The 25,436-nt window shown below is 39.5% G+C and overlaps 1 protein-coding gene across 7 annotated transcripts in view; it reads left to right on the top strand.

Moving 5' to 3' along the window:
- The window catches only part of DMD (dystrophin), a 2,426,617-nt gene that overhangs the window by 2,110,734 nt on the left and 290,447 nt on the right, over positions 1 to 25,436 (top strand). For all 7 annotated transcript variants that reach the window (XM_072743155.1, XM_072743156.1, XM_072743160.1 and 4 more), the window contains one exon: positions 2,637 to 2,783. In XM_072743155.1, the coding sequence (XP_072599256.1) occupies positions 2,637 to 2,783 (147 nt within the window). The remainder of the gene's footprint in view (positions 1 to 2,636; positions 2,784 to 25,436) is intronic.

The following is a 25,436-nucleotide window of genomic DNA, read 5'->3' as shown; positions in this document are numbered from 1 at the left end:
TGACAGATCGCTCTAACATTTTATTTAGAGGCTTTGAGAGGTCCCCATCACTGTGTTTCACAGAGGAATGAAAACTACTTAATCTGGTGACTCTTAAGTGGAGATCAGTTAAGAGAATTACTGTAATTGCTAGATAGAAGCAAGAAGAAGAAGGAGAAGAAGGAGAAGGAGAAGGAGAAGAAAGGAGGAGAAGGAGAAGGAAGGAGAAGGAAAAGGAGCCATCAGATCCCATGGTGGTGGGGAGAGAGAGAGAGGGAAGGAGAGAGGAAAGAGAATGAGTGTTGTGATTAAAGATGTATACTAGAACTTAATTTTTTGTCCTCCAAAACACCGACAGAATATTAAAATCTGTGTCTGGATTAAAGAGGGCACATGAGATGAGCACTGGGTGTTATAATATATGTTGGCAAATTGAATTTAAATAAAATATTTTAAAAATATAATATAAAATAAAATCTGTGTCTGGCATTTTGGGGGGAGGAAGTGAAACCCAAAATATTCCAATAAAAGGCATTTGAACGTGTGCATGATGTAGTCCAAAGAGAGCTGAAACCTGCATGTGACTGAGACTGATGCTTCTGAAGGGCACAGTGGAGACCAATGATTAACATACAGAGTTAATCTGCAGTCTGGTCAGACTCGGCCTGACTGTCCTGCCATCTCTGTAAGGGTTCCCTGTTTCCAGTTCCCACTCATACGATATTGATTTATGGTTCCTAGAAACACATGTGACTATCTAGAAGAGAATGCTTTCATTTTGTAATCATTGCCCTTGTCTAGGTTTCTCCGTTGACATTTAAGAAATCTGTTTTCTAGGGGCACCTGGGTGGCTGAGTTGGTTAAACAGCCGACTCTTGATTTCAGCTCAGCTCATGATCTCACAGTCCTGGAATCGAGCCCCACATCAAGCTCCACACTCAGCAGAGAGTCTGCTCCAGGATTCTCTCTCCCTCTGTACTCCTCCCTCTCCCAAGCATGCACACGCACACACACACACACACACACACACACACACACACCCTCTCAAATAAATGAATAAATCTTTAAAATAAATTTGTTTTCTAACCCTTTATTACACAAAACAAAGTGATTATGGATTATTTCCTTTTAGAGATATGAATTTACATCGGTGGATTTTACCTCCTTCCATGGGATTCTTTTAATCTGTTTACTTATTTATAAGGCAATGGAATAATAATATTAACCATCAATCCCTATTAAAAACTTTCTCAGTTTCAGGCTGATTCCTATGACATGCCACTGACATGAAGTTGAATAAAGATGAATACATCAGATAGGGATTTTTTTTTGCATGTCTCTGGTCAGACAGAAAGATTTATTCTATTTTCCTTTATTTTTATTTTTTATTGACATATATTTCACAAATGATAAAATTTACCCTTAGGGGCAGTTATACAGAGTGATTATCACAATGTCTTATATTACCTAAGAATTATGTAAGAGTCTTATATTCCATACAGTACTACATTTTAGTGGTGAGATATTCAGGTTGATTCAACAGGACAATGCCATTCTTAATTAGAATGTACATACTGGCTCTTTTTATTTGAAATGGGAGGGAATTGGAGGGCTATAGATGAAGTCAGTGTAAACAGTGGTTTTATTAACATAGTGAACCAGAGAAATAACACCTACCCAGATCAAGCAAATCAAAGCAGCTCATATAACCAAGTAAGTGATGTTGTCCTTGTGCGTAGACATTACATTACACAAACTGTTCTCCTAAGTGAAGGAATTTGTCCCTTAGAAATTGCTCATTGGAACATTTGGACATCATACATCATGTTAAAGATCCATAAATGTCATCTCAATAGGGTAGATATGATGCATGGTTATATCCTACCCGTATCTGCATAGGGTTCTTCTACTCACCAGATTGTCATGATGCATTGCATCAGAGAATTCCATTCTAGTGTTTCAGAGACAGCGGAGAAGCCCCATGGGAGCCTTCCTAAGTCATTGCCACAAGGACTAAAATACCATGAGACCAGGAAGTCATTCTTAGGGCTTGACAAAATACCCTAATCTCTAAATGAATCTATTTATTATGCAGTTGGTGCAAAGTGTGAATGTAATATTTCATTATCAAGTATATCTTTTTATTGTAAAAAAAAGAATCCATTTGTGGTTGTAAAATGAGTAGAATTTAGAATCTAGCAGTATATATTTTCTGTTACTTTGCCAATTCAGAATTACTTTGGAAAGTAATATAATATAATCACTAAGAATATGTACTCTGGAAGCAAGCAACCCTGGGTATGTATCCCAGGGTCCTCAATTTTGGCCCATTGAAACTTAGGCAAGGAAAAACCTCTGCAAGTTGTTTTCTCACATGTAAAATGAGAATTCTACAAAATTTTATTTTGTAGGAATAAAAGTATTGTTGTGTGGACAAAGCTCATCACAGGATTAGGCACCTAAGAAATGCTCTATGCATATTAGTTATTATTATTCACCCATTCACAAATGTTCGTGGTTGCAATATCACTTACAATAGAGCAAATGTCACTAACACTGCACCCCAAACAGAACAAGGTATCTTTTAGTCTGCATGTGTCTGTTTCTTTGCCTTAAATGTTCTCATTTTCCAACTTGCCCTCGACTATTTCACACAGGCGCTTCGAGGAGAAATTACACCTCTGAAAGAGAATGTCAGCTACGTCAATGACCTTGCTCGCCAACTCACTACGTTGGGCATTCAGCTGTCACCATATAACCTCAACACTCTGGAAGACCTGAACACCAGATGGAAGCTTCTGCAGGTAGGCACATTATGAGCATTGCAGCTCCTTGTTACAATAAGAGAATATATGGGTAAAGCGTGTTTGTAAGGAATAAGAAAAGAAATTTCTTAGTGTGATATTCCGGATAATATTTCGTGAGAGTAGGATACTTTCTGTTATTTAGTAAGTTCCTATATAAATGTTTTCGAACCAATTAGTAACCATTTTTGTAAATAGCTTAAAGTTAGATTTTCCTGTATCTTGCAATTAGCATGGAAGGTAATGCTGAATCATGATGGAAGAACTTAGTTACTGTCATACAATGACTTTTACTATTGTTGCTCGGATTCTTTAAACATCTTTACCTCTGGAATCCTAATTTAAACAACAGTCAATGGAAGACATGTTTTAAAATCTTTTTAAAAAGAACATCCTATCACAAACCTATACAGGGAGGGTTTTCATAGGTTGGCATGATAAGTATAGAGACTAGAAGCATGCTCAAGGTCGCACTTACTAGCTGTGGGACCTTGGGCAAGTTATTTAACCATTCTGTGCTTTGGTCTTTCATCCCAAGAAAATGTGGATCTTAAATATTTCTAAAATACCAGTCTATTATTAGGACGAGTAATTCAAAATATGTCAAAAAGTGCTTGGAACTGTGCTGGTTACCTAGCGAATGCTATATACACTCTGGCTCTTGGTGCTACTGCAGTTATAATGATTATTATTATAGCATACAGGCTTTGGAATCAAACTTCCTGAGTGACCTTGAAGTCACTTGTCCTCTCTGATTGTCAGTTTTCTCATCTCTAACATGCTTGCTGTAAAAGTAAACATTAATTCACCGAGTTGTTAGTACAGTACCTGGCTCATAGTGAGAACTCAGAAAAAGCAGTGTGTTCCCTGTGTGAAGGGCACTGTGTAAACTATACTATACTATACTATACTATACTATACTATACTATACTATACTATATATTTGGGTATACTCTACTATACCCCAAACCCTCAAACTGATTTTAACCACAGAGTTAGAGAATCGTTTTGTCTCTCTCCCCAGTTTCATAGGATCAGAAAGTATACTCCTGAGGACAGAAGAAACTGAACTTAAAAATATTTGTTTTCACTGTTTCAGTAGGAAAAAGAAAAAAAAGATGAAGCAGATAACTTTTCATATTGGCAGTCCATTTAGGGGTATGATTGAAAGTCCTGTTGAAGAATTGCTAGATCTTTAATAAAAACAGGTTCCAAATTCAAGACCTCTTGAGATCTCCTCTAATTTAATTCTCGTTGTGATGGATAGTTTTGAAATGTTTGTATGATAGATTGTTATAAGTGGCATTGACTAAAGCAAGGCAATATGGTTAAGCAATTACATGCCTTTCTGTGTCTATTAGTTTCAGAGTGGCCAAGTACTATTAAAACCTTATCAGCTTGATCCTTAGTATATTTTTCACTTTAAGCATAAATAAGGAAAACCATAAATGTCCAAGGAAAAGCAGTGGCCACATTTGTTCTCTTCAAGCACTCTTGAACTGTATCTTAAAATTTCTTTCAAAGAACCAAATGCTGCATTTGCTTTCAGGATGTGGTATGAGATCTGTGACCATGTAAGCTTACAAATGAGGTCAAAAGATGATGACTGATAAGCAAAGTTTCTAAAGATCAGTACTAAGCAAGCCATTGTAGTTGTACTCTTTATGTAGACGTAAAGTGTGAGAAAATATTAATAGCCTCAGTTTTGCTCATTCTTTAAAATGAATAAAGACTTGGTTATGAATATAGGGAAGTATGTGAAAGGAGCTGATGTAGGAAAAAGAGGACTAGAGTGAAGAGGAGAAGCCCTGACTTCAAACTGAAGCTCATTCTTTGACCGTGTTATCTTGAAAAAACCATTTACCCTCCCTCAGCTTTAATTCCCTCATTTATAAAGTGAGGAGATCCCATTCGGTTTCAGGTCACATCCAACTCAATCCTATGATTCTGTATCTGGATATCTGGGCAGGGGGTTGGGGGAGGGTACTCGTATGACAAAATTTAGTTTAGAATCAATATGGTAGCTTCCTCTATTCATAATACAGATGTGGCTCATTGGGATTGTGTTTCTCCTTTTTTCATTTGAACTTTTAAACCCCTCATCCCAAACCCACATATGCACAGCCTTCTCATACTAAACAGTTCGGTAAATTTGTGGTACCTGCTCTTATTGTGGCAAATTTCACATGTTGCTGTTTTTGGATATGACCCAAAGGATATGCTTTAAAAATATTTTCAGCAGAAAGCTGATAAACCCAAGGTTCAGGGTTGCACATAACTGAGTCAAGTTGATTCCATTTTTTTCTTTGACCATAATTCTAACTATTCTGCTATATTATAAATGGGAATCCTTGTTCAGAAAGTGAACAAAGCCAAGAAATGAGGTCCGCATCAAATAACTTCATCCCCATTACTGGAAGCGCAAGTCATATGTCATATGTCATATGTCCTATCAACAACATTTTACGGTTAGAAGAATGTATCTGACTCAAGAATCACCCAACTTCTGTGGCAGGAAGCTCGAGCCTATCATCATTATAACATCAGATTTCTATAAAAATAAATAATTTAGTCACTTACAATTCTATGTCAGTTATGACATCATGATAAAAAAAATTTGTACAAATTCATCTCTATTTCTTTGTCCACTAAGAGAAAAATCAAGGAATAGAGAGTTGGAATAGTGGGAAGGCACATATAAACCTAAGAAAATGAGTTCTAAATTTGGGCAAAATAGTGTAATAGAAGAAAGAGAGTTACATAGTGCCAGGCTATATCTACTTGATACCAGAATATCCTGGGTTTAATTAGACAATCCATTAATTTTTATTTTAAAAGAAAGCCATACTGATCTTTTAGCTCTCTGTAATATCAGTCAAAATGTTAGAAACAGATAAACCATGTAGATATAACATCAACAGCAGAATAAGACACAGTCACGATTTACCTATACATAGAAATAGAGTACAGAGCGCTCTGAATTTATTTACAATGCACAAATGGAAGTTTAGAGACATTGGTTTCCCTGTTTGAAACTTTGTAGGAATAAAATCCTATTTTCTCCCTCAGAGTGGACACAATCGTAGGGATGTTTGTCCTGGACCATGAGATGATATGTTTTGGGCTTAGGAAACATCATTCCTTGTAGTTAGGAGTTTTGATGTGCATTAACTCACTTAATCCTCACAAAATTATGATGATGCATTATGAGTACATATTATCACTATTCTCTTTTACATGTAAGGAGACTGAGACTTAGATATGGAAACTGACACAGTCCTGGCCACAAGCTATAAATGTCGGTCAAGGTATGAATCAGCTCTTCTGAACTGGGACCCCTGTCCCCTTTTGTTTTCTCAAAGTCCTGTTTAGTTTGGACTTCACAAAGTCATACTTTATTATTTTTAAGATTTATTTATTTATTTATTCATGAGATACCCAGAGAGAGACGCAGAGACATAGGCAGAGGGAGAAGCAGGCTCCCTGCAGGGAGACTGATGCCGGACTTGATCCCAGGACCCTGGGATCATGCCCTGAGCCAAAAACAGATGTTAAACCACTGAGCCACCCAGGCATTCCACAGAGTCATACTTTAAAGCTAGTGTGACCAACACAGGTATGAAATACTTCACGTTTTCCATGCTTCTCCCCTTTTTTGAATGATTCTCAGGGATATTAACTTTGACATCTTCCTTTTCCAAACCAATGGATTAATGAGCCCAGTTCAGTGTACTCCTTAAAAAAAATCACACCTGCAGTTTCAAATATAAAACATTAAAGCATTACATTCTTCATTGTCTTTAGAACTCAGCAACTATGCTAAAATCAACCAAAGATGATTTTAATGAATTAGCTCTTACAGCAGAACGAATGCTAATATTGGACCCAGTAGAAAGGAGCATCAAAACCAAATGGGAAGAAAATTATACTGAAGATACACTTTTCTAATGCTGAAACAATGCGTACATGTTTAGTGATGTGGTCATGTTCTTTATTCAGCAAGCACAAGTACTATAGGGAATATTCTACTCTAGGGAAGTACTGTTAGGGGATGTTCTAACCACTTCTCTGCATTACAAGTAAACCCATGAAGAGCAACAGAAGCTGCAAATACACTTTAATATAAAGAGTCCATGCTTTATTGACTGTTGGGCATTTGGAATGTAATCACTTGAAAAATATTGAATATGAAGACATTTCTAGGTATGATATTCTTTAAATATGTTTAAGGATAGTATCATGAATTATGTATGTTTTTAAAGGTCTCCTAAGATTCTTCCAAAGTCATGCAGACAATTATATACTCCATCTTCACATCTGTGCTGTCACAAGGATCCAGACCCTCACCTTTTGCGCATTCAATTCCTTCTTTAATTCTTTCCTTCTGTCATTCAAACAGCAGTGATTGGGCATCTACTGTATACCTAGCAGACCTTGTCATTGTCCTATCTAGTCCTAGGACATGCTGACCAAAATCCCCTTTACTGCTTATGCCATCTTAGGAAAAATTTTATTGATGGGTTTTCTTTTAATACTTCCACAATGGTCACCCTTTCTCAATGTCATAAACCAAAAATATGCTTTTATGACACAAACACTATAAAAATGGTACCTTTTCAGGTCTCTAACTTACAAATTCTTCAATAATTTCTGACCGGAAATTTGGTCTACATAATTAGACTAGTAAGATTTATGGAAAGACAAAGATCATATTTAGCTGGCCAACAGAAATATTTGCATGGCTTTGTTTTTTAACAGTTAACAAGAGTTTTAATTGAAAAATTAAAAATTCCAGCAGAGCCTCTTATGATCTTTACTTTGATGAGACAGGTTTTCAAAGCAGGCTTCTATCTGTATGTATGTGTGTGCGTTTGTCCTTGTCGTCATTGAGCACAGGATTTGATCCTTTAAGTGTGTTGACAGATTCTGAACATTTTCTTCATACTCTTTGTTTTTATTTTTAAGGATACTGTACTAAGCATTTGACACTATGGGGTCCCTTCTAGTCAGGGAGCCTAGGTGAGCTATGCCATCTGCTCTTATAAATAATTAGTAACTGAGGGTAAGGAGAGGATATCTGACTTTGGTCTCTGGTTTTGCTAAGGGTCGTTTCCACCAGTGTCTCCATAATGTGTCCTTTTTTGGCTGTTTCTTTATCAATACCTAAAATGATTCTGCCTGTGGTTAGACCACAGAACCCGGGAGAAGATGTTGAGTCTGAGGCCATTCGCAAAGGAAATGAATTTTCCTCCATCAATGGTTCTCAAGTGTTCCTAAGCATCGAAATCACCCAAAGACTTACTAAAACACAGATCACTGGGCCCCACTTCCAGAGTTTCTGATTCAGTAGGCCGGGGCCAGACATTTTGCCTTTCCAACCAGCTCCCAAGTGAGGCTGATGCTGCTGATCAAGAAACCACACTCTGAGAATCGTTGTCCTACATTAAGCACTTGCCAGGTACAGCCAACTTGAAAAGATTTTTAAAAGTGTCTTCTGTAAGATACTTTGAGAAGTTTATAGTCATACAGTGGAAAATAAGCCTACTACCCTGCAGAGAGTTCTGTATTGGAGGAGTGTTACAGTGCCACAGCAACACGGAACCCAAGCCCTTAACTTGTCCTCCAGGCAGAAAGAGGAGGGTAAAGGGAAATTTCTAGTAGATTTCTTTTAGTAGCATTGAGATATGTTATAGGTATAACAGACATATCAGCTTTCAAAGACTCAGTACCAAAAACAAAATATTTTTATATGGATTACATGTTGAAATGATAATATTTTTCATGTATTTGGTAAAGTAAAATATATCATTATAATTGATTTTACCCATTTCTTTTTTATGATTATTCATACTTGGGTATTTTCCTTGAAGACGAATAAAGTGAACCCATTGCTTCAAATAAAACAACTGACAGTGTTTCTTTTTACTTTTTTAGTGTATCTACTAAAAAATTTAAAATGACATATGCAGCTGTCATCTTTCCATTGGATTGTTCTGGTCTAAAACGCACTTCACAAAAATCTAGCATAAATAAGATTCAGCAGCAGAGCTTGTTAAGACACCTTCACCACCCCCCTGTCCCCCATCCCCACTCCTGGTCTGGAGATTAATAGGTATTGGGTGAAGCCTGTGATTCTGTCATTCTACCAAGATTCCCCCCAGGGGAAGCTGTTGAGTTATTAAATAGTACTTCCATCATGTAGGGATCCTCCAGTCCTTGGAATTGTTAATAAGGGATCCGCGGGCTTGAAAAGATTGGAATCCACTATCCAAAAATATTGTAATGGTGTAGGAAAAACTACCCTAACACATTCTAAACCTTAAGTAAAAAGACCTCAACTGTAACATTGCCTCTGTTGCTCTGTTGCGTTCCCTGGCAGGAGTTTTTAAAAAGCTGAAAGTGAAGGAAATGAGAAGAACAGAGGAAAGAATGTGTTTGTTTTAGAGAAGGTTAGGTCACAGAAGGGTTTGTTGATATTAGAAATAGAATGACCCATGGAAAAAGAACAATTAAGTTCTAGGAAAACATCTTTGCCAGAGGAGGCAACAATCATTTTTGCTTAGCCTCACCTCTTTAAAAAAAAAAAAATTAAAAGGAAGTGAACAAATCCCTTTAAAAATGTGAAAGAATGGGGATCCCTGGGTGGCGCAGCGGTTTGGCGCCTGCCTTTGTCCCAGGGCGCGATCCTGGAGACCCGGGATCGAATCCCACGTCGGGCTCCCGGTGCATGGAGCCTGCTTCTCCCTCTGCCTGTGTCTCTGCCTCTCTCTCTCTCTCTCTCACTATCATAAATAAATAAAAATTTTTAAAAAATGTGAAAGAATGAAGAATGTATGCATCTCAAAAGCGGAGGCTAGCTCCCATCTTTAACCACCACCCCCCCCCCCGGGGGTGTTTCGAAGTGTACTGTCAATCTTACAGACATTTACCTCAGTCAGTGTGGCTTCCAAAGTTTTCACAGCTAATAGTACTGTATTCAAGAACAATGATACTGAGATTGCCCAGGTAACCTTGCATGTAAGGTGACCCAGAGGTTCCAGAGTCCGACCTGCTTACTCCAAAAGAACGTTTTTTTTTTTCAAGGCCATTCTCTACTGTGAGAGGGGAAAAAAGGTCGTTGCGATGTGTGGAACTAGGGGGGAGAAAAGTGAATGACGTAGAGGGTGTGACCAAAAAAAATTACATGAGATACAAAATGAAAACGAAGCCAGTAGAAATGAAAAAAACTATTTATTAGTTGAAGAGAATGACAGGAATATGAATTTTTTTTTCAGAACTTCTATAAAGTGAACCCAATCCTCATGAAGCTAGGTTATCTGATCGCTTGATCTTTATGGATTCCTTAATTCCTGACTTGATTTCTGCTGGTTGCGAAGCTAGCTACCATGCTAATCCATGTCACTATTTTGTTGTTTTAAAAAACGTCACGCGTCCCTGTTGAATGTGCTTTAAACAGCAGCCTGATGGATGCACGGATTTCTTTTCCTTTCTCGGTGGCTCTAATTCCTTTGTGGCCACACACATACAATCCAGAGTTTTTAAAACTGCCATTACCCCCGTGTTTTCCTTTCCCTTCTTTCTTCTTCCGCAACTGACATTTGCCCTTCCCTCTGATTTTTCCCTGCTTTACCCTTTATTCTTTTAAGGGTCTTTGGTTGGGCAGCCTGACCCTCCTAAAGAGCGCCGCCTGCCTCGGCCCCGCCCCCTGCCTCGGCCCCGCCCCCTGCTTCGGCCCCGCCCCTGCCTCGGCCCCGCCCTCTCCCGTCCGCGCAGCTTGCCTCGGCCCCGCCCCCTGCCTCGGCCCCGCCCTCCCCGGGCGCACTTGTCTGCCCCGGCTGTTTTCCGCCCGGCTCTTCCCACCGTCCCGCTGCGTGTGAAGCGCTCTGCCAGCAGCTGCTCACATTTCCCAGGCTACGTCACGCGCAGCGCTCAAAGGGCTGCTGTTCCCACATTGCCACCCCAAAGACTCCCCCTCTCCTCTTGCCCTGCACATTCCTCCAGAAATAACTCCCTTTCAGACCCTATGAAAGGCTGAATGTTAAAGCCTACTCCGCCAGTGACTCCGTAAGAAACTGGCTTATGAAATTCAGAAATGCTGTGTTTAAAGGTCAGTGCCATAGAGCGAGTTCCAAATCGCTGGTAGTTTATCTCAGTGTTCTTTATTTTTATCAGTTCTTTAAAGTCCTTGAAATAATGGCCATCCGGATATAAATGGCCTCCCTCAATTAACACATTCATTAATTTCAAAGGTAGATACGGAGGTAAAAAATATAATCAATTAGAAAGTGATTGTTCTATTTAGAAATACACTTTTTACACAGGGCGACACTTGAATTGGCCAATGAGATTGCACGATATGGATTTGAGAAGAGTTGGTTTGAGTGAGCGAGCATTATGCATTACTGAAATTAATAATGAGCACTTAAGTGGCTCTTCCAGTTTGCTATCCACTTCTCTGAGCCCTTTTACTTGTGCTAACACCTGTAAGCCTCACAGTCGCCTTCGGAAGTAGGTACTATTTTTAGCCTCATTTTACAGGTGAGGAAAATGAGGAGCCATGAGGTTAGGTAGGTGGCTTGCCTGAGTTCACATAGCTGGTGACTGAGTCAGGAGTTGAACCCAGGCAATCTATCTGCAGAACCTGTCAGAACTACCAACTATCCAAATACCTCCTCTCTGGCAGGAAGCTAGATTGAGGACAGCCGGGTGGCTCAGCGGTTTAGCGCCACCTTCGGCCCAGGGTGTGACCCTGGAGTCCTGGGATCGAGTCCCACGTCGGGCTCCCTGCATGGAGCCTGCTTCTCCCTCTGCCTGTGTCTCTGCCTCTCTCTATGTATCTCTCATGAATAAATAAATAAAATCCTTAAAAAAAAGAAAGCTAGACTGACACGACAGTATTTCCTCCTCATTTACAGTTTAGCCCTCTCAATAAAAAAATATATCTTCGCCCTCACATTTATTAATTTGTCAGGAATCACCTACATCAAGGGTTTAGGAAATGCCGGTTTAAAGTAGGATGATTATATGAATCTCAGACCACAGTCTCAGGAATAGTTTAACCCAGAACCTGAATCATTCACAGATTAAAAATGAGAATCTCTCCAGGGCTCCTGAGGGCCCAGTCGGTTAAACGTCCAACTCTTGATTTCAGCTCAGGTCATGATCTCAAGGTTGTGAAATCGAGCCCAGCTGAATGCATGAAATTAAGCAAAAATATTATTAAAAACTATAATATAAATGGAAAGTTACATCACAGGGGGAAAGTTATGAAATGAACCTATCATTCCTGGATAAACAGTATTCATGCCTAGATCTGTAGAATCGTAACATTAACCAATGCTTAAATAACTTTCCATTCAATGAATATCTTTCTGGCATCTACCCTCTGCCAGACTCTGGGTTAGATAATAGGCATACGGTTGTGAAAAACCCAGATACTGTCTGCCCTCACAGTGTTTATGGTTTGTTGGGAAGGTACACATTAATAAAGAAAAATCCCTCATATAGTAATTAGAAATTGTGATAGGTGTAATGGAAGAAAAATGCAGGGCATATATAGTGAGGACCTGTGTGTGTTGCCGTGAGGGTAGGAGTTAGGGAAGACTGATCAGGAAAACTTCCTGGAGAAAGTGGCCATTCAGCCAAAACCTAAAGGATGAAGACAGGTTAACTAAGCAGCTTTTCTTTTCATCTGTAGCTTTTATTTTAAATGGCCTGAAGCTTGTGACTAACTATAAACAGAGTAGTAAAATTCTACTGTGCAAATTTAATAACTAGGAATCATTTGAAGTAATGGACTGCAGAGTTAACATATAATTAAGTCACACTGGAAGATTTCTTATCATTCTGTATCACAGAGAGCATCCTGTTTGAATTCTTCACAGCACTTAGGAAAATCTGCGGCTACCTGTTTGTTGATTTATTTATTAAAAGTCCATCTCCCACACCTGAGGAGCAGCTGAATGTGGGCAGAGCCCTAAACACCATATGTACTGGTGCTTGGCCAGTATCTTTACATAGTAGGCACTCAGTAAATATTTCTCGAATTGCTGAATGCATGAAATTAAGCAAAAATATTATTAAAAACTATAAATGGAAAGTTATACCACAGGTGAAAAATTAGGAAATGAAACTATCATTTCTGGATAAACAGTATTCATGCCTAGATCTGTAAATTCATAATATTAACCAATGCTTAAATCATTTTCCAAAGATTCCAAAAAGAAAAATAATTGACCAAAAATTAAATATTTATCTTTTACTTTATGGTGAACAGGATTCACGCACATCCTAGACTTTTATCAGCAATTATGATCAGTGTACTCTGAACAACATGGAATATATTTAATGTTTCCTTTGGAGAAAAACGAGACAAAATAGCTTCCCTTTCTCCCCCCCCCCTTCTTTTATTTATGGAGGTATAATTAACATAACATTATATTCAAGTGTACAGCATAATGATTTGGCATTTGTATATATTGTGAAATAATTACCACAGTAAGTCTCGTTAACATCCATCACCATACCTAGTTACAATTGTTTGTTCTTAGGAGAATTTTTAAGATCTACTCTTTGAGCAAGTTTCAAAAATATAATACAGTATAATTAACTATAGTCACCACACTATGCATTACATCCTCTTATTTATTTCATGACTGGAAGTTTGTACCTTTGGACCCATTCACCTTCACCCATTTCACACATACGCTCAGCCCCCACTTCTGGTAGCTACTAGTCTGTTTTCTATATTGATAAGCTTGTTTTCTTTCTAGATTCTACATACGAGATTATATGGTATTGGTCTTTCTGTCTGGCTAATTTCACTTAGCACAAAGCCCTCGAGATTCATCCATGTTGTCATAAATGACAAGATCTCATTGTTTTTTTGTGGCTGAATAATATTTCATCATATATATATAATTTCTTTATCCATTCATCTGTCAGTGGACACTTAGGTTGTTTCTATGTCTTGGCTATTGTAGGCAATGCTGCAGTGAATGTGGGGATATATGTATCTTTTTGAATTAGTGTTTTTGTACCTTCCCTTTTTGATAACAGCTTTCTTGAGGTATAATTAACTCATCCATGTTTAAAATGTGCAAATTGATAAGTTTGATATATGTATATACCTGAGAAACCATCACCACATTCAAAAGAGTGAATATATCCATACCCCCAAAAGTTTCTTCATGTCCCTTTGTAATCTCTCCCTTCCACCCCTCCAGTGCCTCCAAGCAACCACTGATCTCCTTTCTACTAATGTAGATGAATTTGTGTTTTCTAGTTTTATATGAATGAGATGTACAGTCTTTTTGGTCTCATTTCTTTCAGTCACCACAGTTATCTTGAAATTCATCCATGTTGTTACATGTATCAATAGTTTATCCCTGTTTATTGCTAAGCAGTATTCCATTATATGGAAACACTCAAATGTGTTTATTCATCACCTTTTAATTGACTTTTGGGTTGTTTCACAAGTCTTTGAATGGACTTTGTTTTCATATCTCTTGAGTAAATGCTTAGGAGAGGGATAGCTAGATTATGTCGTAGGCATGTGTTTCACTATCAAGAAAATGCCAGACTGTTTTCCCAAGCTGTTGGACCATCTTACATTCCCACCAGCAGTGTATGAGAGTTCCAGTTCCTTCGTATCCTCTCTAAAAGTTGACTGTGGTCAATTTAAAAAATGTTAGCCATTTAAATAGCTAGACAGTGGTATCTCATTGTGGTTTTAATTTGCATTTCCCTAATGGCTAATGATGTAGCCATTCCAGCTTTCTTCTGATTACTGCTGGCATGGTATCACTTTTCTCATCCTTTTATTTTTAGCCTATTTGCATCTTTGTATTGAACGTGCATTTCTTGTAGGCAGCATATAATTGGATTTTTCTTTTTTTAAAATCCAATCTGACAACTTCTTTTAAGTGGGGGATATTTAGATTGTTTATATTCAATGTGATTATTAATATGGTTAGGTGTAAACCTATCATCAAGCTATTTGTTTTTGCCTTATCCCATCTGTTCTTTGTTTGCTTGTTCCTCCTTTTCTGTCTTCTTATAGATTAATGGGAATTGATGAATTCATTTTATCTTCTACATTGGCATATTAGCTATAACTATTTTGGTATTTTAGTGCTTACATTATGGTTTATGGTATATATATATATACTTTATCATAGTGCACCTTCCAGTGGTTTTAGACCACTTCACATATGGTATAAGAACCTCTCAATAATGTATTTCCAGTTCTCCCTTTCTAAACTGTATGCCATTGTTGGATCCTTTGGGAGGTTTTAAAATTAGGTGGGATTAGACTGACAGTATAGGGCTAATTACCACCCCCCACTAGTGAGGCAAGACCCTTCTGTGTGCTCTATCCAATGCCCTGTGAGTCATGAGGTTTCCAGGATGGCAGGTTTCCAGTAAGGAACTCCTTCCTGCTATATGAGTGCTGGACCTTATTATCTCTGATCCCTCCTGGTGATTCTTTTCCAGACTCCAATAGTTTCTGCATACACGTGCTAATCACTACTCACCTGAGTACTTGAGAGAGATGCTCTATAGATCTGCAGGATTCTCTCTGTCTCTCTCTTTCTCTCTCTCTCTCTCTGTCTCTCTCAGTTTCCCTGAAACTGTGCTCTCTGAGCTTCTTTCCTATGAACTCTAGCTAACTTAGTCTTCTGAGACTCTTCAGTTCCACCTTCTCAACTCTCAGAATCTGCCAGGATCCTCCTGGATTGTTCTTCCCCATGCTGTGAACTGGATACCCTCTCAAGGCAGTAAGCTAGGACAATCTTGGATCTCACCTCATATGTTTTCCATCCCTCAGGGGTCACTATCCTTCCTTGCCTGATTCTCATTGTGTCACACTCTATCATTGCATACGTTTCATCCATGTTTGAGTTATTTCAAGATAGAGGGTAAATTTGGTCCTTGTTACCCCATCTTGGGGTAGCAGAGGTCCGAAAATATCTTGTGAAGCACGGTTTTGGTTTTTTTCTTGATTTGGAGATTATGTGCAAAGAATGTTGGAAGAAAACAGGTAATTAGCTGATAATGTGCAATCCTCCAGACATAGAGATGCCATTAGTCACTTACCAACATTGCACATACTTTGTTTTACTTTTGCAATAGCAGTGATTGCCTTGTACTGGTTCCATCATACTTATTGCCTAGTTGTATTCAGGGCCTTGCCTTTGCAATCAAGTTGGCTAAGCCTCAGGTCTTAGTCTATATCTAAAAAATCTGATCAGAGCCTGAAGCCAAGGCTATGTAGCAAGGTGCCCCCAGCATAAATCAGCCAACAGTAAAGCTGCTAAATCTTTTAAAACAGCTGAATATGTCAGTGTGCTTTATTGCCTGGAATTACTGAATATTTTAATATCCCTAACTATACACTTCAACAGTCATTCTTTAACAGGCTCTATTTAATTATTCCTAATACTATATCATTTAATAACTAGTGGGCTACCATGCATAAGGTTTCTTTTTAAGAAAGGTGGCCTCTTTAAGTTATCACCCATCACTTCAGAGGACTTTAGTTCTCAAAGTCCAGAAGTCCAACCCTTGATTTTACAAAGACATCGCGTGATATGTCATAGTTCACAAAGCTAGTTAATAATGGAACCAAAACCAAAAACTTGCTCTAGATTCTCCTCACACATCCTTGCATTTTATTCTTTTTTTCAAAAGCATTTTTTAATTTCATTTATTTATTCATGAGAGACAGAGAGGGAGAGTTTTTTTTAATTCATTTATTTATTTATGAGAGACACAGAGAGAGAGAGAGAGAGAGAGAGAGAGAGGTAGAGACACAGGCAGAGAGAGAAGCAGGCTCCATTCAGGGTGCCTGACGTGGGACTCGATCCCGGGTCTTCAGGACCATGACCTGGGCCAAAGGCGGCGCTGAACCGCTGAGCCACCCAGGCTGCCCCCTTGCATTTTATTCTTAAGAAGGCATTCTTCAGTCTAAATATTCTGTATTCTGAAACATGTTTTAAAAGGAATTACTTATCCAAATCCTGCCAGTCTTGCAAGGTCCATGTGAAACAATGAGATCAAGTCTGTAAAAGTGCTTCAGAAACTAGTAAATGCTATAAAAATGTAAGCTTTATTATTAGAACCACAATTCATTTCTATAAAAGCCTGCTAAACTTCTTTCACTTTTCTGAACTTGGTTATACTGTATCTGTTCTAATACATTTGTTCATCCTTTATAAGAATTTAATTCTTTCTGCCCTGCTGGGTTGCAAAAAGAGGGCCTCTCTTCTTTTCTAGAACCTGTTCATATTTTATAGTATTATACATCTCATAGTTTTCCACTAAACACACGTCAAACAAAACTGGACCCAAATCTTTCTAGATGTGTGGGGAGAAAATATTCTGATCCTTAAAAAGAAAAGGTATTTTCAAAGATTAGATATGGTAACTCTTGCTCTTCTATATTTGCAATGAAATTGTTTTAATCTGTCTTGTACACAACTGATGCATGGCACTTGCATCCCTTGGTTCGAATGGAGCTGATTTCTACAAATGTAATAATTTGTAACAATAGCTGCCTATACTGTGGCGGGGGGAAAAAGCTTATAAAAGCACAGTCATGAGCTTCAGATCCGTCCCCTGCTTTTGGCATTCCTTTCCTCTGAATTATAGCTTATGTTTCCCTATTATCTCAGTTTGACACAGTCTTTCTTAATATTCACTTCTGTTTCTATCAATAAATATTTACTGAACCACCTCTTAGTATACTTTTCTTTTTGTAACACAGAAAACTCACATGTGGATGGATTGCTATGTGGGCACTTAGGAAATATAAAAACAATTTGAATTGCTAAAGCCAAGGCAGGAACCCCAGTTCTCAGGCATGGCTTTCCCATTAAACACAGTGCAGGGGCCATAAAGCTAGCCATAGGGCCACAGCCATGGTGCTGCACTTGAGAATTCTAACATTAGCCTTTTGAATGAAGTCCATAGTTCATCATGTATCTCACTATATTTCTGTTCTGTACATAGAATTTTTGTTTCAGAGTGACCTTTCTGCTTCCTGAATACTACCTGCTGTCTGTCTGCTGAGTGTACTCTGTTAAGCTCTCTCCTTCTCCATGGGTAGTGGCCCCTTACCTGCTGGGCAAATTAGATGCTAATCCTAGTCACTCCAGCTTCCTTTCCAGCCTTTTCTGCTCTGACCCCAAGCATGAGAATTCTCTGCTGGCAGTCAGGATCTATCTCTGGAAAAGTGGGATGACTTATCCTCTGTTAGGCCCTAAAGGGATATTGTTTAGTCTCCAGGGCATGGTAGACACACAATTATTTCCCTTTCTGTGAATCTACTTCCTCTATTGTGGACACGTACACTCTTCTCCATTACTAGCAGAGACCTGGCTTGTTCAGGAATTACCCTACTCCAGGGGACCGTGTGCGTCAAGGGAGGCCTAGGCCCTAGGAATGAATAATGATTGTACTGACCTATTTCATGGTGATCTGGTGGTCCCAATCTCCTTGGCAAGGATTGGACATGGATATTTTATGCAATCTCAGGCAATAAGATACAAAGGGAAGTTGGCCAAGGGAGCATCCCAGAAAGGTTTTCGTCCCCCAGGGAACTTAAACCAATATTTTTTTCCTTCTGAACACTGTGCCTACTCTCTTCTGCCTGGAATGCTCTTCCCCCAGTTATCTGTGTGAATAACCCTGTCATTCTTCAAGTCTTGCACAAATCTCAACTTCTTAAAGAAAACCCCTTGAAAATTGACCACCACATTTAAATAGCAACCTGCCCTGCCTCCCCCTTTTGAGCCATATCAGTTCAATCCCCCCACACACACCCTTTACCGTCCTTCTATAGAGATACCCCCACCACAACCACCATGAATCATGCCTGCAAAACACCTGTGTAGTACCCCCTCCACAGTGAATCCAGGCTGGCCCCATAAAACAAATTGCAAGCAGCAGAAGCAACACTGCAAGACCCAAGGCTAGATCAAAGGAAGTCGTGGAGTATCTGTCTTGGTCACTTGGAACGTTCACTGGCAGGGGTGGGGGCGCTGCTGTGAAAGAAGTCTGACTGCTGTAAGGCCACTGTGCTGAAAGAAGCTCAGCTAGCCACACGGAGAAGCTACACAAAGAGAAAGAAATGCTTGGCCAGCCCCCAGCTGAATAATGTTTGATTTTTGCTACATGGTGGGAATGCCAGCTTGAGTGGCACTGGTCCCAGCTTATGTCTGAGAAACTCAGGTAAGCTTGGCAAATTAGTGGGATGGGCGGTATACCTCCTGGGGACCAAGAGAAAGCTCAACCTGGAGCCGCTTTTGGAGTTACATATCCCAAAGTGGTTTGTAAGGTTAAATGGTTAAGTGAGGCACCAGATGTATGAGCAAAAAGAAACCCATCTGGGACATCCATCCCAGTCAAGCTTTCAGATCACTCCACCTCCAGCTTTCATCTAACTGCAAATACATGAAAGACCCCAAATAAAAAACACACAGCTGAGAACAGTCAACTCAACCAGGAGCAAGAGTGATAAATTTTTGTTTTAAGCCACTAAGTTTTAGGGTGGTATGTTATACAACATTAGGAACATCTAACCCATTTTTGTTTTTCCTTCTTTCCATAACTATAGAATTAGCATATTAGGTATACTTTCTTTAAAAAAATTATCTCCCATCATGAGAAAGTATGCTTCGTGAAACCAAAGATCTTGTCTTTTATTTGCTACTATATCCAAAGCATCTAAGAGCAGTTCCTAGCATGGCAAATATTTACTGAATGAATAAATAAAGGGGCCAGAACTTGAGAAACCATGTTGTTCCATGTGTGGTGAGTTCACCTAAAGTTGGCAGAGTGGAAAGATGCGCAGAATCTGAGAGCTGATGATGCCATCGTGCTTCTGAATTACCCAGCTGTGGAGCGGCCTTGACTCTGTGCTCCTTGACTGGCCAAGCCATTTTGTGCTGGGTATTCTCTTACCGGCAGCAGAAAGCATCCCATCTGGCACATGGTCTTTCAGATCATTCTGATTTGCAGCCATAGGACTGAGACATGACTGAACCACAGGACAAATCCAAGTGGCAGACACCATGATGTTCTCAAAACTACTCTTCTCCTTGCTGACAGAGGCTTTGCTACTGAGTGAAGCAACCTAGTTTATAATACATTCTTTCCTTAGGCCTTCTCCTGAGCAACCTTCTTGGTCTCCCTGCAGTAGAAGTCTTAGGAGCCCCTTGTCTCTTCAAGATGACTGTAATGCATGCCTGGATATGTAACCCCAGAAGCGGTTACAGCTTGAGCTTCTGGTCCTAATGAGATACACTGCCCATCCCACTCATATGCCACTCCTATCTAGAGTTTCTCAGACTGAAGCTGGGACCAGTGCCACTCAAGCTGGTGCCCCCATCGCAGTAACCTAGCGAGTAAATTAAGTCACTCTTCAGTTGATGCTTATGTTTAGAAATCAGTTTTGCCTGAAAATCAGTTCAGTATTTTAAAGTGACTACATCGTGGTAGATGCTCTTTTGGCAATAGGGACAAAGATGTTCATACTTTGCAAGTATGATTGATACATGAACTACAAACAAAACCACAAAGACCCCCTCTGGACATGTGAGGGGGAAAAGTGGTGTTTTAATACACAAAATAGTCAGCAGTTCGTTCTGCTGCAGGGATGACATATGAGTGCAGACTCAGGCAATGAGTAGCGTTTCAAAGGCTAGAGGGGGGAAATGGAAGGGTTTTCTAGAAAAAAAAGAGACAGTATAAACAAACGCTTAGAGGATGGGGGAAATCTGACTCAGTCGAAGGTGAATAGAGGTCCAGAACCAATAAGGTGTCCGGTATACTGTGGGGAGGGGCACAGAGACAGAATAAGGAATATCTAAGCGAACAAAGTACATGTAAATAGGAGAGATGAGACACAATGAAATATTTTTCTCAAATCTCCTTTTGACTTTTTACATTTATCACTCATAAATTATATTGCATTACAATGGTTTTTACCTTTTTAGCTATTTGGCCCCAAGCAAACAAGGGACAGAAAGTTTTTAACATAGGGGTGCCTGGGTAGCCGAGTCAGTTAAGCATCTGACTCTTGATTTCAGCTCAGGTCATGATCTCAGGGTCCTGAGATTGAGCCCAGAGAGTCGGGCTCCACACTCAGTGTGGAGCCTGCTTAATATGCACCCTCTCCCTCTGCCTGTGCTTCTGTCTCTCGCACACACTCTCTCTCTCTCAAATAAATAAATAAATCTTAAAAAAAGGAAAGTTTTTAATGTAAAGTTTTCATTCAGCCTGAATGAACATTGATGATTTCAGACCATTTAATGTTAAATATTTTAGAGTTCTAGATTATTTCTCTTTGGATGAGCAGAATTTCTTTTTTAGACTTTGAAAATACATGTTTAGTTTGTAACAGACTAATTGCTGCTTTCATGGCACTCTCATGGGCATCAGCAGGTTCAAGTTCAGCAGGAAGGCATCTGGCCTCTGAGAATGTAGCCTAAGAGTTGAAGAATGCATGATTACCTCTGTAATTACTTGAGAGGGGTTCTTGAAATCCTGGTGGGAGTGTTGGGGCCACCAGCTAGTAGGAGTCAAGAAAGTCTAAGAGGTTAGAAATTCAGACTGGAGCTGTCGTAGGGAGGTAGGGGAAACATTTCCTGAATATAAAAGATCAGGAATTCACATTGGCCATTGAGAAACCCACATCTTAGAAATGTAAACCACACTTTAACCCAAAGGCTCTCCAAACTAGGACTTTGTGATAAACTCGCCAAGGCAAGAGCTAGTATCTGTTTACCTATGTGGTTCTGGAGCATAGGGGATTGTACATAGTGTGTTGGTTAGAATACTTTCAGCAGCCAATGACAGAATGCTCAATTTAAAGGACCTTATATTTGTTTTTCCCACACTTTTCTGGTCATAAGAATCACCAGGGGCACTTGTTTAAATGCCTAATTCCCAAGCTCCTTCACTAGCAATTCTGAATCATTAGGTTTGGGAATCTGAGTTTTTAACATGAACTCCAGTGGGATCAGGCAAGTTTTTAAAATGCCATCTTAAATAATAGAGACATCTGATAATCTAACACAGTGGTTGCCAATCTGTAGTGTGCGTCAGAATCTCCTGGAGGGCTTGTTAAAGTATAGACTGATGGGCTCCACCCAGGTTTTCTGACTCCATGGGTCTGAAACAAGTAAGGTCTGAGATTCCACATTGCTAATAAGTTCTCAGGTGGTGCTGATACCTCTGTGGTTAGGAACCACACTTTGAGAACCACTGGGCTAACACAACCAGAAGTCCAAAGGTCATCCGATCTGGGGCTGATTAATTCTGCAGCTGAACTATGTAGACTCCAGTCCTGTTTCTTTGGGTATCTCTTGGCTTTTCTCTCACGATCCCAAGATGGTTTCCCACTGCACCCAGCAACATATCCTCAGACAGCAGTATCCACAGCAGGAAGGAAATATGGGAGAAGGATAACTGGGCCGGAGGGGAGGAGGGGGGCCAGTGCGTGTGTTGGAGAAGAAAGAGTTTCCCAGAAGTCCCCCAGCGTATTTCCCCTTGTGTATCAGCCAGAACTAGGTCTCGCTATATTCCTTGAAACCAGTCGTTGGCTGCAAGAAATAGCATTATTGTGATTGTTTTGGGCCAAATGTTCATTCTTCCTCTAGCACAGGGTCCATTGATGACCAAAATCTTTTTCCCTTGCTCAATTATGATCAAAAGTGATTAGTTGTTAGGTAGGCAATAGCTGGGAATGTTCCAAATGGATTCTGATATTTGTGTGATTGTAAGTAGGTTCAGGGTTGAAAATAGGAATACAACTGCTAGCAAATAATACGTTATCAGCTTTGTCGTCACCATTTGCAACAGACTAATAGACTCAAGAGGAATTGGGCCCTGCATATGGGGAAAAAGTGTCCTTTCAAGGCTCGCGGTATACATGTAGTCATCTTGCTTTTATTATACCTGTATACGGAATTGCAAGCTGTCCCTTCAGGTAATGAAATTTAGACAAGTTGGAACCTGTATAACAGCAAATCAATACTGAAGTTATAGGCAAAGCCTGTGCTTGTAGAAACTAACACATAGGATAGAAAGACTTCGTGACCAAAATTTAACAAATTCCACACTTATAGGTATCCAACAGAGAGGGAAAACAATGTATAGTGGTATGTCTTTTTAATATGTTTGCGTTTTTCTCCTCATCCATTCTTGCAAGTGTGGAGGTTTTTCCTTTAACAAATACTGAGCTGTGCCCCTTATGCCTACGGCTGATGAAAAAGGCAAAACTGAGTTGTTTTTATTTGGGCCTCGTGTCATCTAAACCCTTCATTAAAGAATGCATAAAAGATCCCTCCTGGATTATTTTCCTAATCTAAGGAAAAATTCCTCAGATTTCTGTGTTTTTTTTTTTGGTAGTGGAAGATAGTGGCTAATTGGAGAGACTATCTCCCATTTATTTTTGTTTCCTTTCAAGAAATAGCTTTTTTAAAGATTTTATTTATTTATTCATGAGAGACACACACACAGAGAGAGAGAGGCAGAGAGAGGCAGAGAGAGAAGCAGGCTCCCTGCGGGGAGCCTGACATGGGACTCGATCCTGGGTCTCCAGGATCAGGCCCTGGGCTGAAGGCGGCCCTAAACCGCTGAGCCACCGGGGCTGCCCAATAAATAGCTTTTATTAAGAAAGCTGATCTCTTTGAAAGAGGAGCTAAGCTTAAGTGACAAATAGATTTTCTGTTGGTTAATATCAAAACTGTGGATTACTTAAAAAAAAAAAAAGTACAACCTACAGCAGAACGTTTACATTTCATGTGGTGAAACTAGCATCAGTCAGATTCATAAGGGCCGCGCAGCCTGACAGGGTCATTGGTCTGGGGGCCACAAGACTGGGAAGCTGAGTTTCAAAGATGGTAGCCTCATTTAGCCAAGCGCTCTACTTTGTATCATTCAGTGATGGTTAGGACCTAGACTGTAGCCCGTCTCCCTGAGTTCATTCAACAGAAGCTTGTGCCATGACCATGCCGGCCCATTAAAATTCAGATTAATAGGGACATCTCCCTCCCCTAGGACAGATGGGAATTGTACGTGGGGCAAAATTGTGTGTGATAAGCAAGAAAGGGAAGCTTCCAAAGTGCTGTGGAATCACTGATAATTTTAGTACACTTAAACATACAGCAAGTTTAACGACAGCATTTCCCACTGCTTCCTTTAGTTGTGAACATTTTGGTTTGGTTTTTTGGGTTTGGTGTCTTTTTGTTTGGTTTGGGGTTTTTTGGTTTGTTTGTTTGTTTGTTTCCTTCTGGGTTGATGGTCTGCAAAACAGCATAAGACATTTTAGAGCCTCAGCCGGCAGAGGGTGCATTTAGCATTTGTGCCAAAGGGCTCCAGCACTGGGTCCCCAGGGCTGGTCCTCAACCCAGTTCTCCCATTTAAGCAGCTTTGTAGCTGTTCACAGATACTTGACTTTCTTCTCAGATTGAAGCAGGCACTGGTTTGCCAGCAACTTCCAGTTGTTGTTTTTGAAGACCATGCAACTAACAGATGTTTGTTGTTGGCTCCATATCTACATTCTTTGAAAGCTGGAGAATCAAATTGCTGACATTCAGACAACAACACTAATTCCCATACCCAGGGAGCCTAATTTGCCGTCCCCGAGATCCTGATTCCTGGTGTTCACGGGTTTAAAAACCATTTCAGTGACACAATGTAAGAATGGGCTTGGGAGATGCAGTGCTGTCTCCACTAAAGATAATCACATTTTATAAACATCTGCGTCATTACTGGTATGATTCATTTCTAAGCTGTATACAGCTGTGTTTCCAGTTTCAATTAACAATCCCTTAATTGCATATCCATCTCATGTTACTAATTTAGTTAATTTATTCATAATTAAGAGTATTCTGTTTTCTACCAAGGTTTGTCGAGCTCAGAACATTATAAAGAGAAATATTTTAAGGCAGCATCTCTGAGGGATTTTGTTTCTTATAATCACATCACAGTAAAATGTCATTCATGCACCCAAAGGAAGATGAATTGCTAAGGGTTTTTTTTTCTCCCCAGTAAAATAAAAAGCCATGGGAAGCTGCAATGTGTTGTGTTTTTTAAACCAAGTTAACGGCTACGTATTTTATTCTTTCCTTTCTCCTTTCCTGACATCCTCTCAAAAAAATTATCATTTGATTTGGATTATTATTTAAGTATCCCAGCAAATCCAGTCACCAGTGCAGATAAAACTGTCATTACTCTGTCAGGTAATGGTGTCTCTTAAAATCTAAGCTATAAAATCTGTACATTTCAGAGGACGTTAAGATCACGAATTTTAAAATTGCTGAAGTCTAAGGATGCAATACATCCTTGGGGAAAATGGAAGGCCGATGATAACATGATACTAGGCAGTTCATTCATTGTGGTTTGACCTTTTCTAGAAAAATGCATAGGCCCTTGCAACAAGGGTCTTGCCCATGTTAGTGTATCTGTGTGTCATTAAAAGCAGCAATGACAAAGAATAAAACAGTTACCCACTTTGCATAGTGTCCACGAACTGCTGTTTACAGGCTTGACCTATCTTTAAGCTTAAAAAAAGTCTTTAACAGGCCAGTAGCCTGCAAAATCTGCACAATACAAATAAGCCATCTTCTGCCTTGCATGAATTCT

Source organism: Vulpes vulpes, chromosome X (genome assembly GCF_048418805.1).
Source record: "Vulpes vulpes isolate BD-2025 chromosome X, VulVul3, whole genome shotgun sequence".
Taxonomy (NCBI): Eukaryota; Metazoa; Chordata; class Mammalia; order Carnivora; family Canidae; genus Vulpes; species Vulpes vulpes.
The sequence above is the reverse complement of the archived record's forward strand: the minus strand, read 5'-3'. Positions and strand labels throughout refer to the sequence as shown.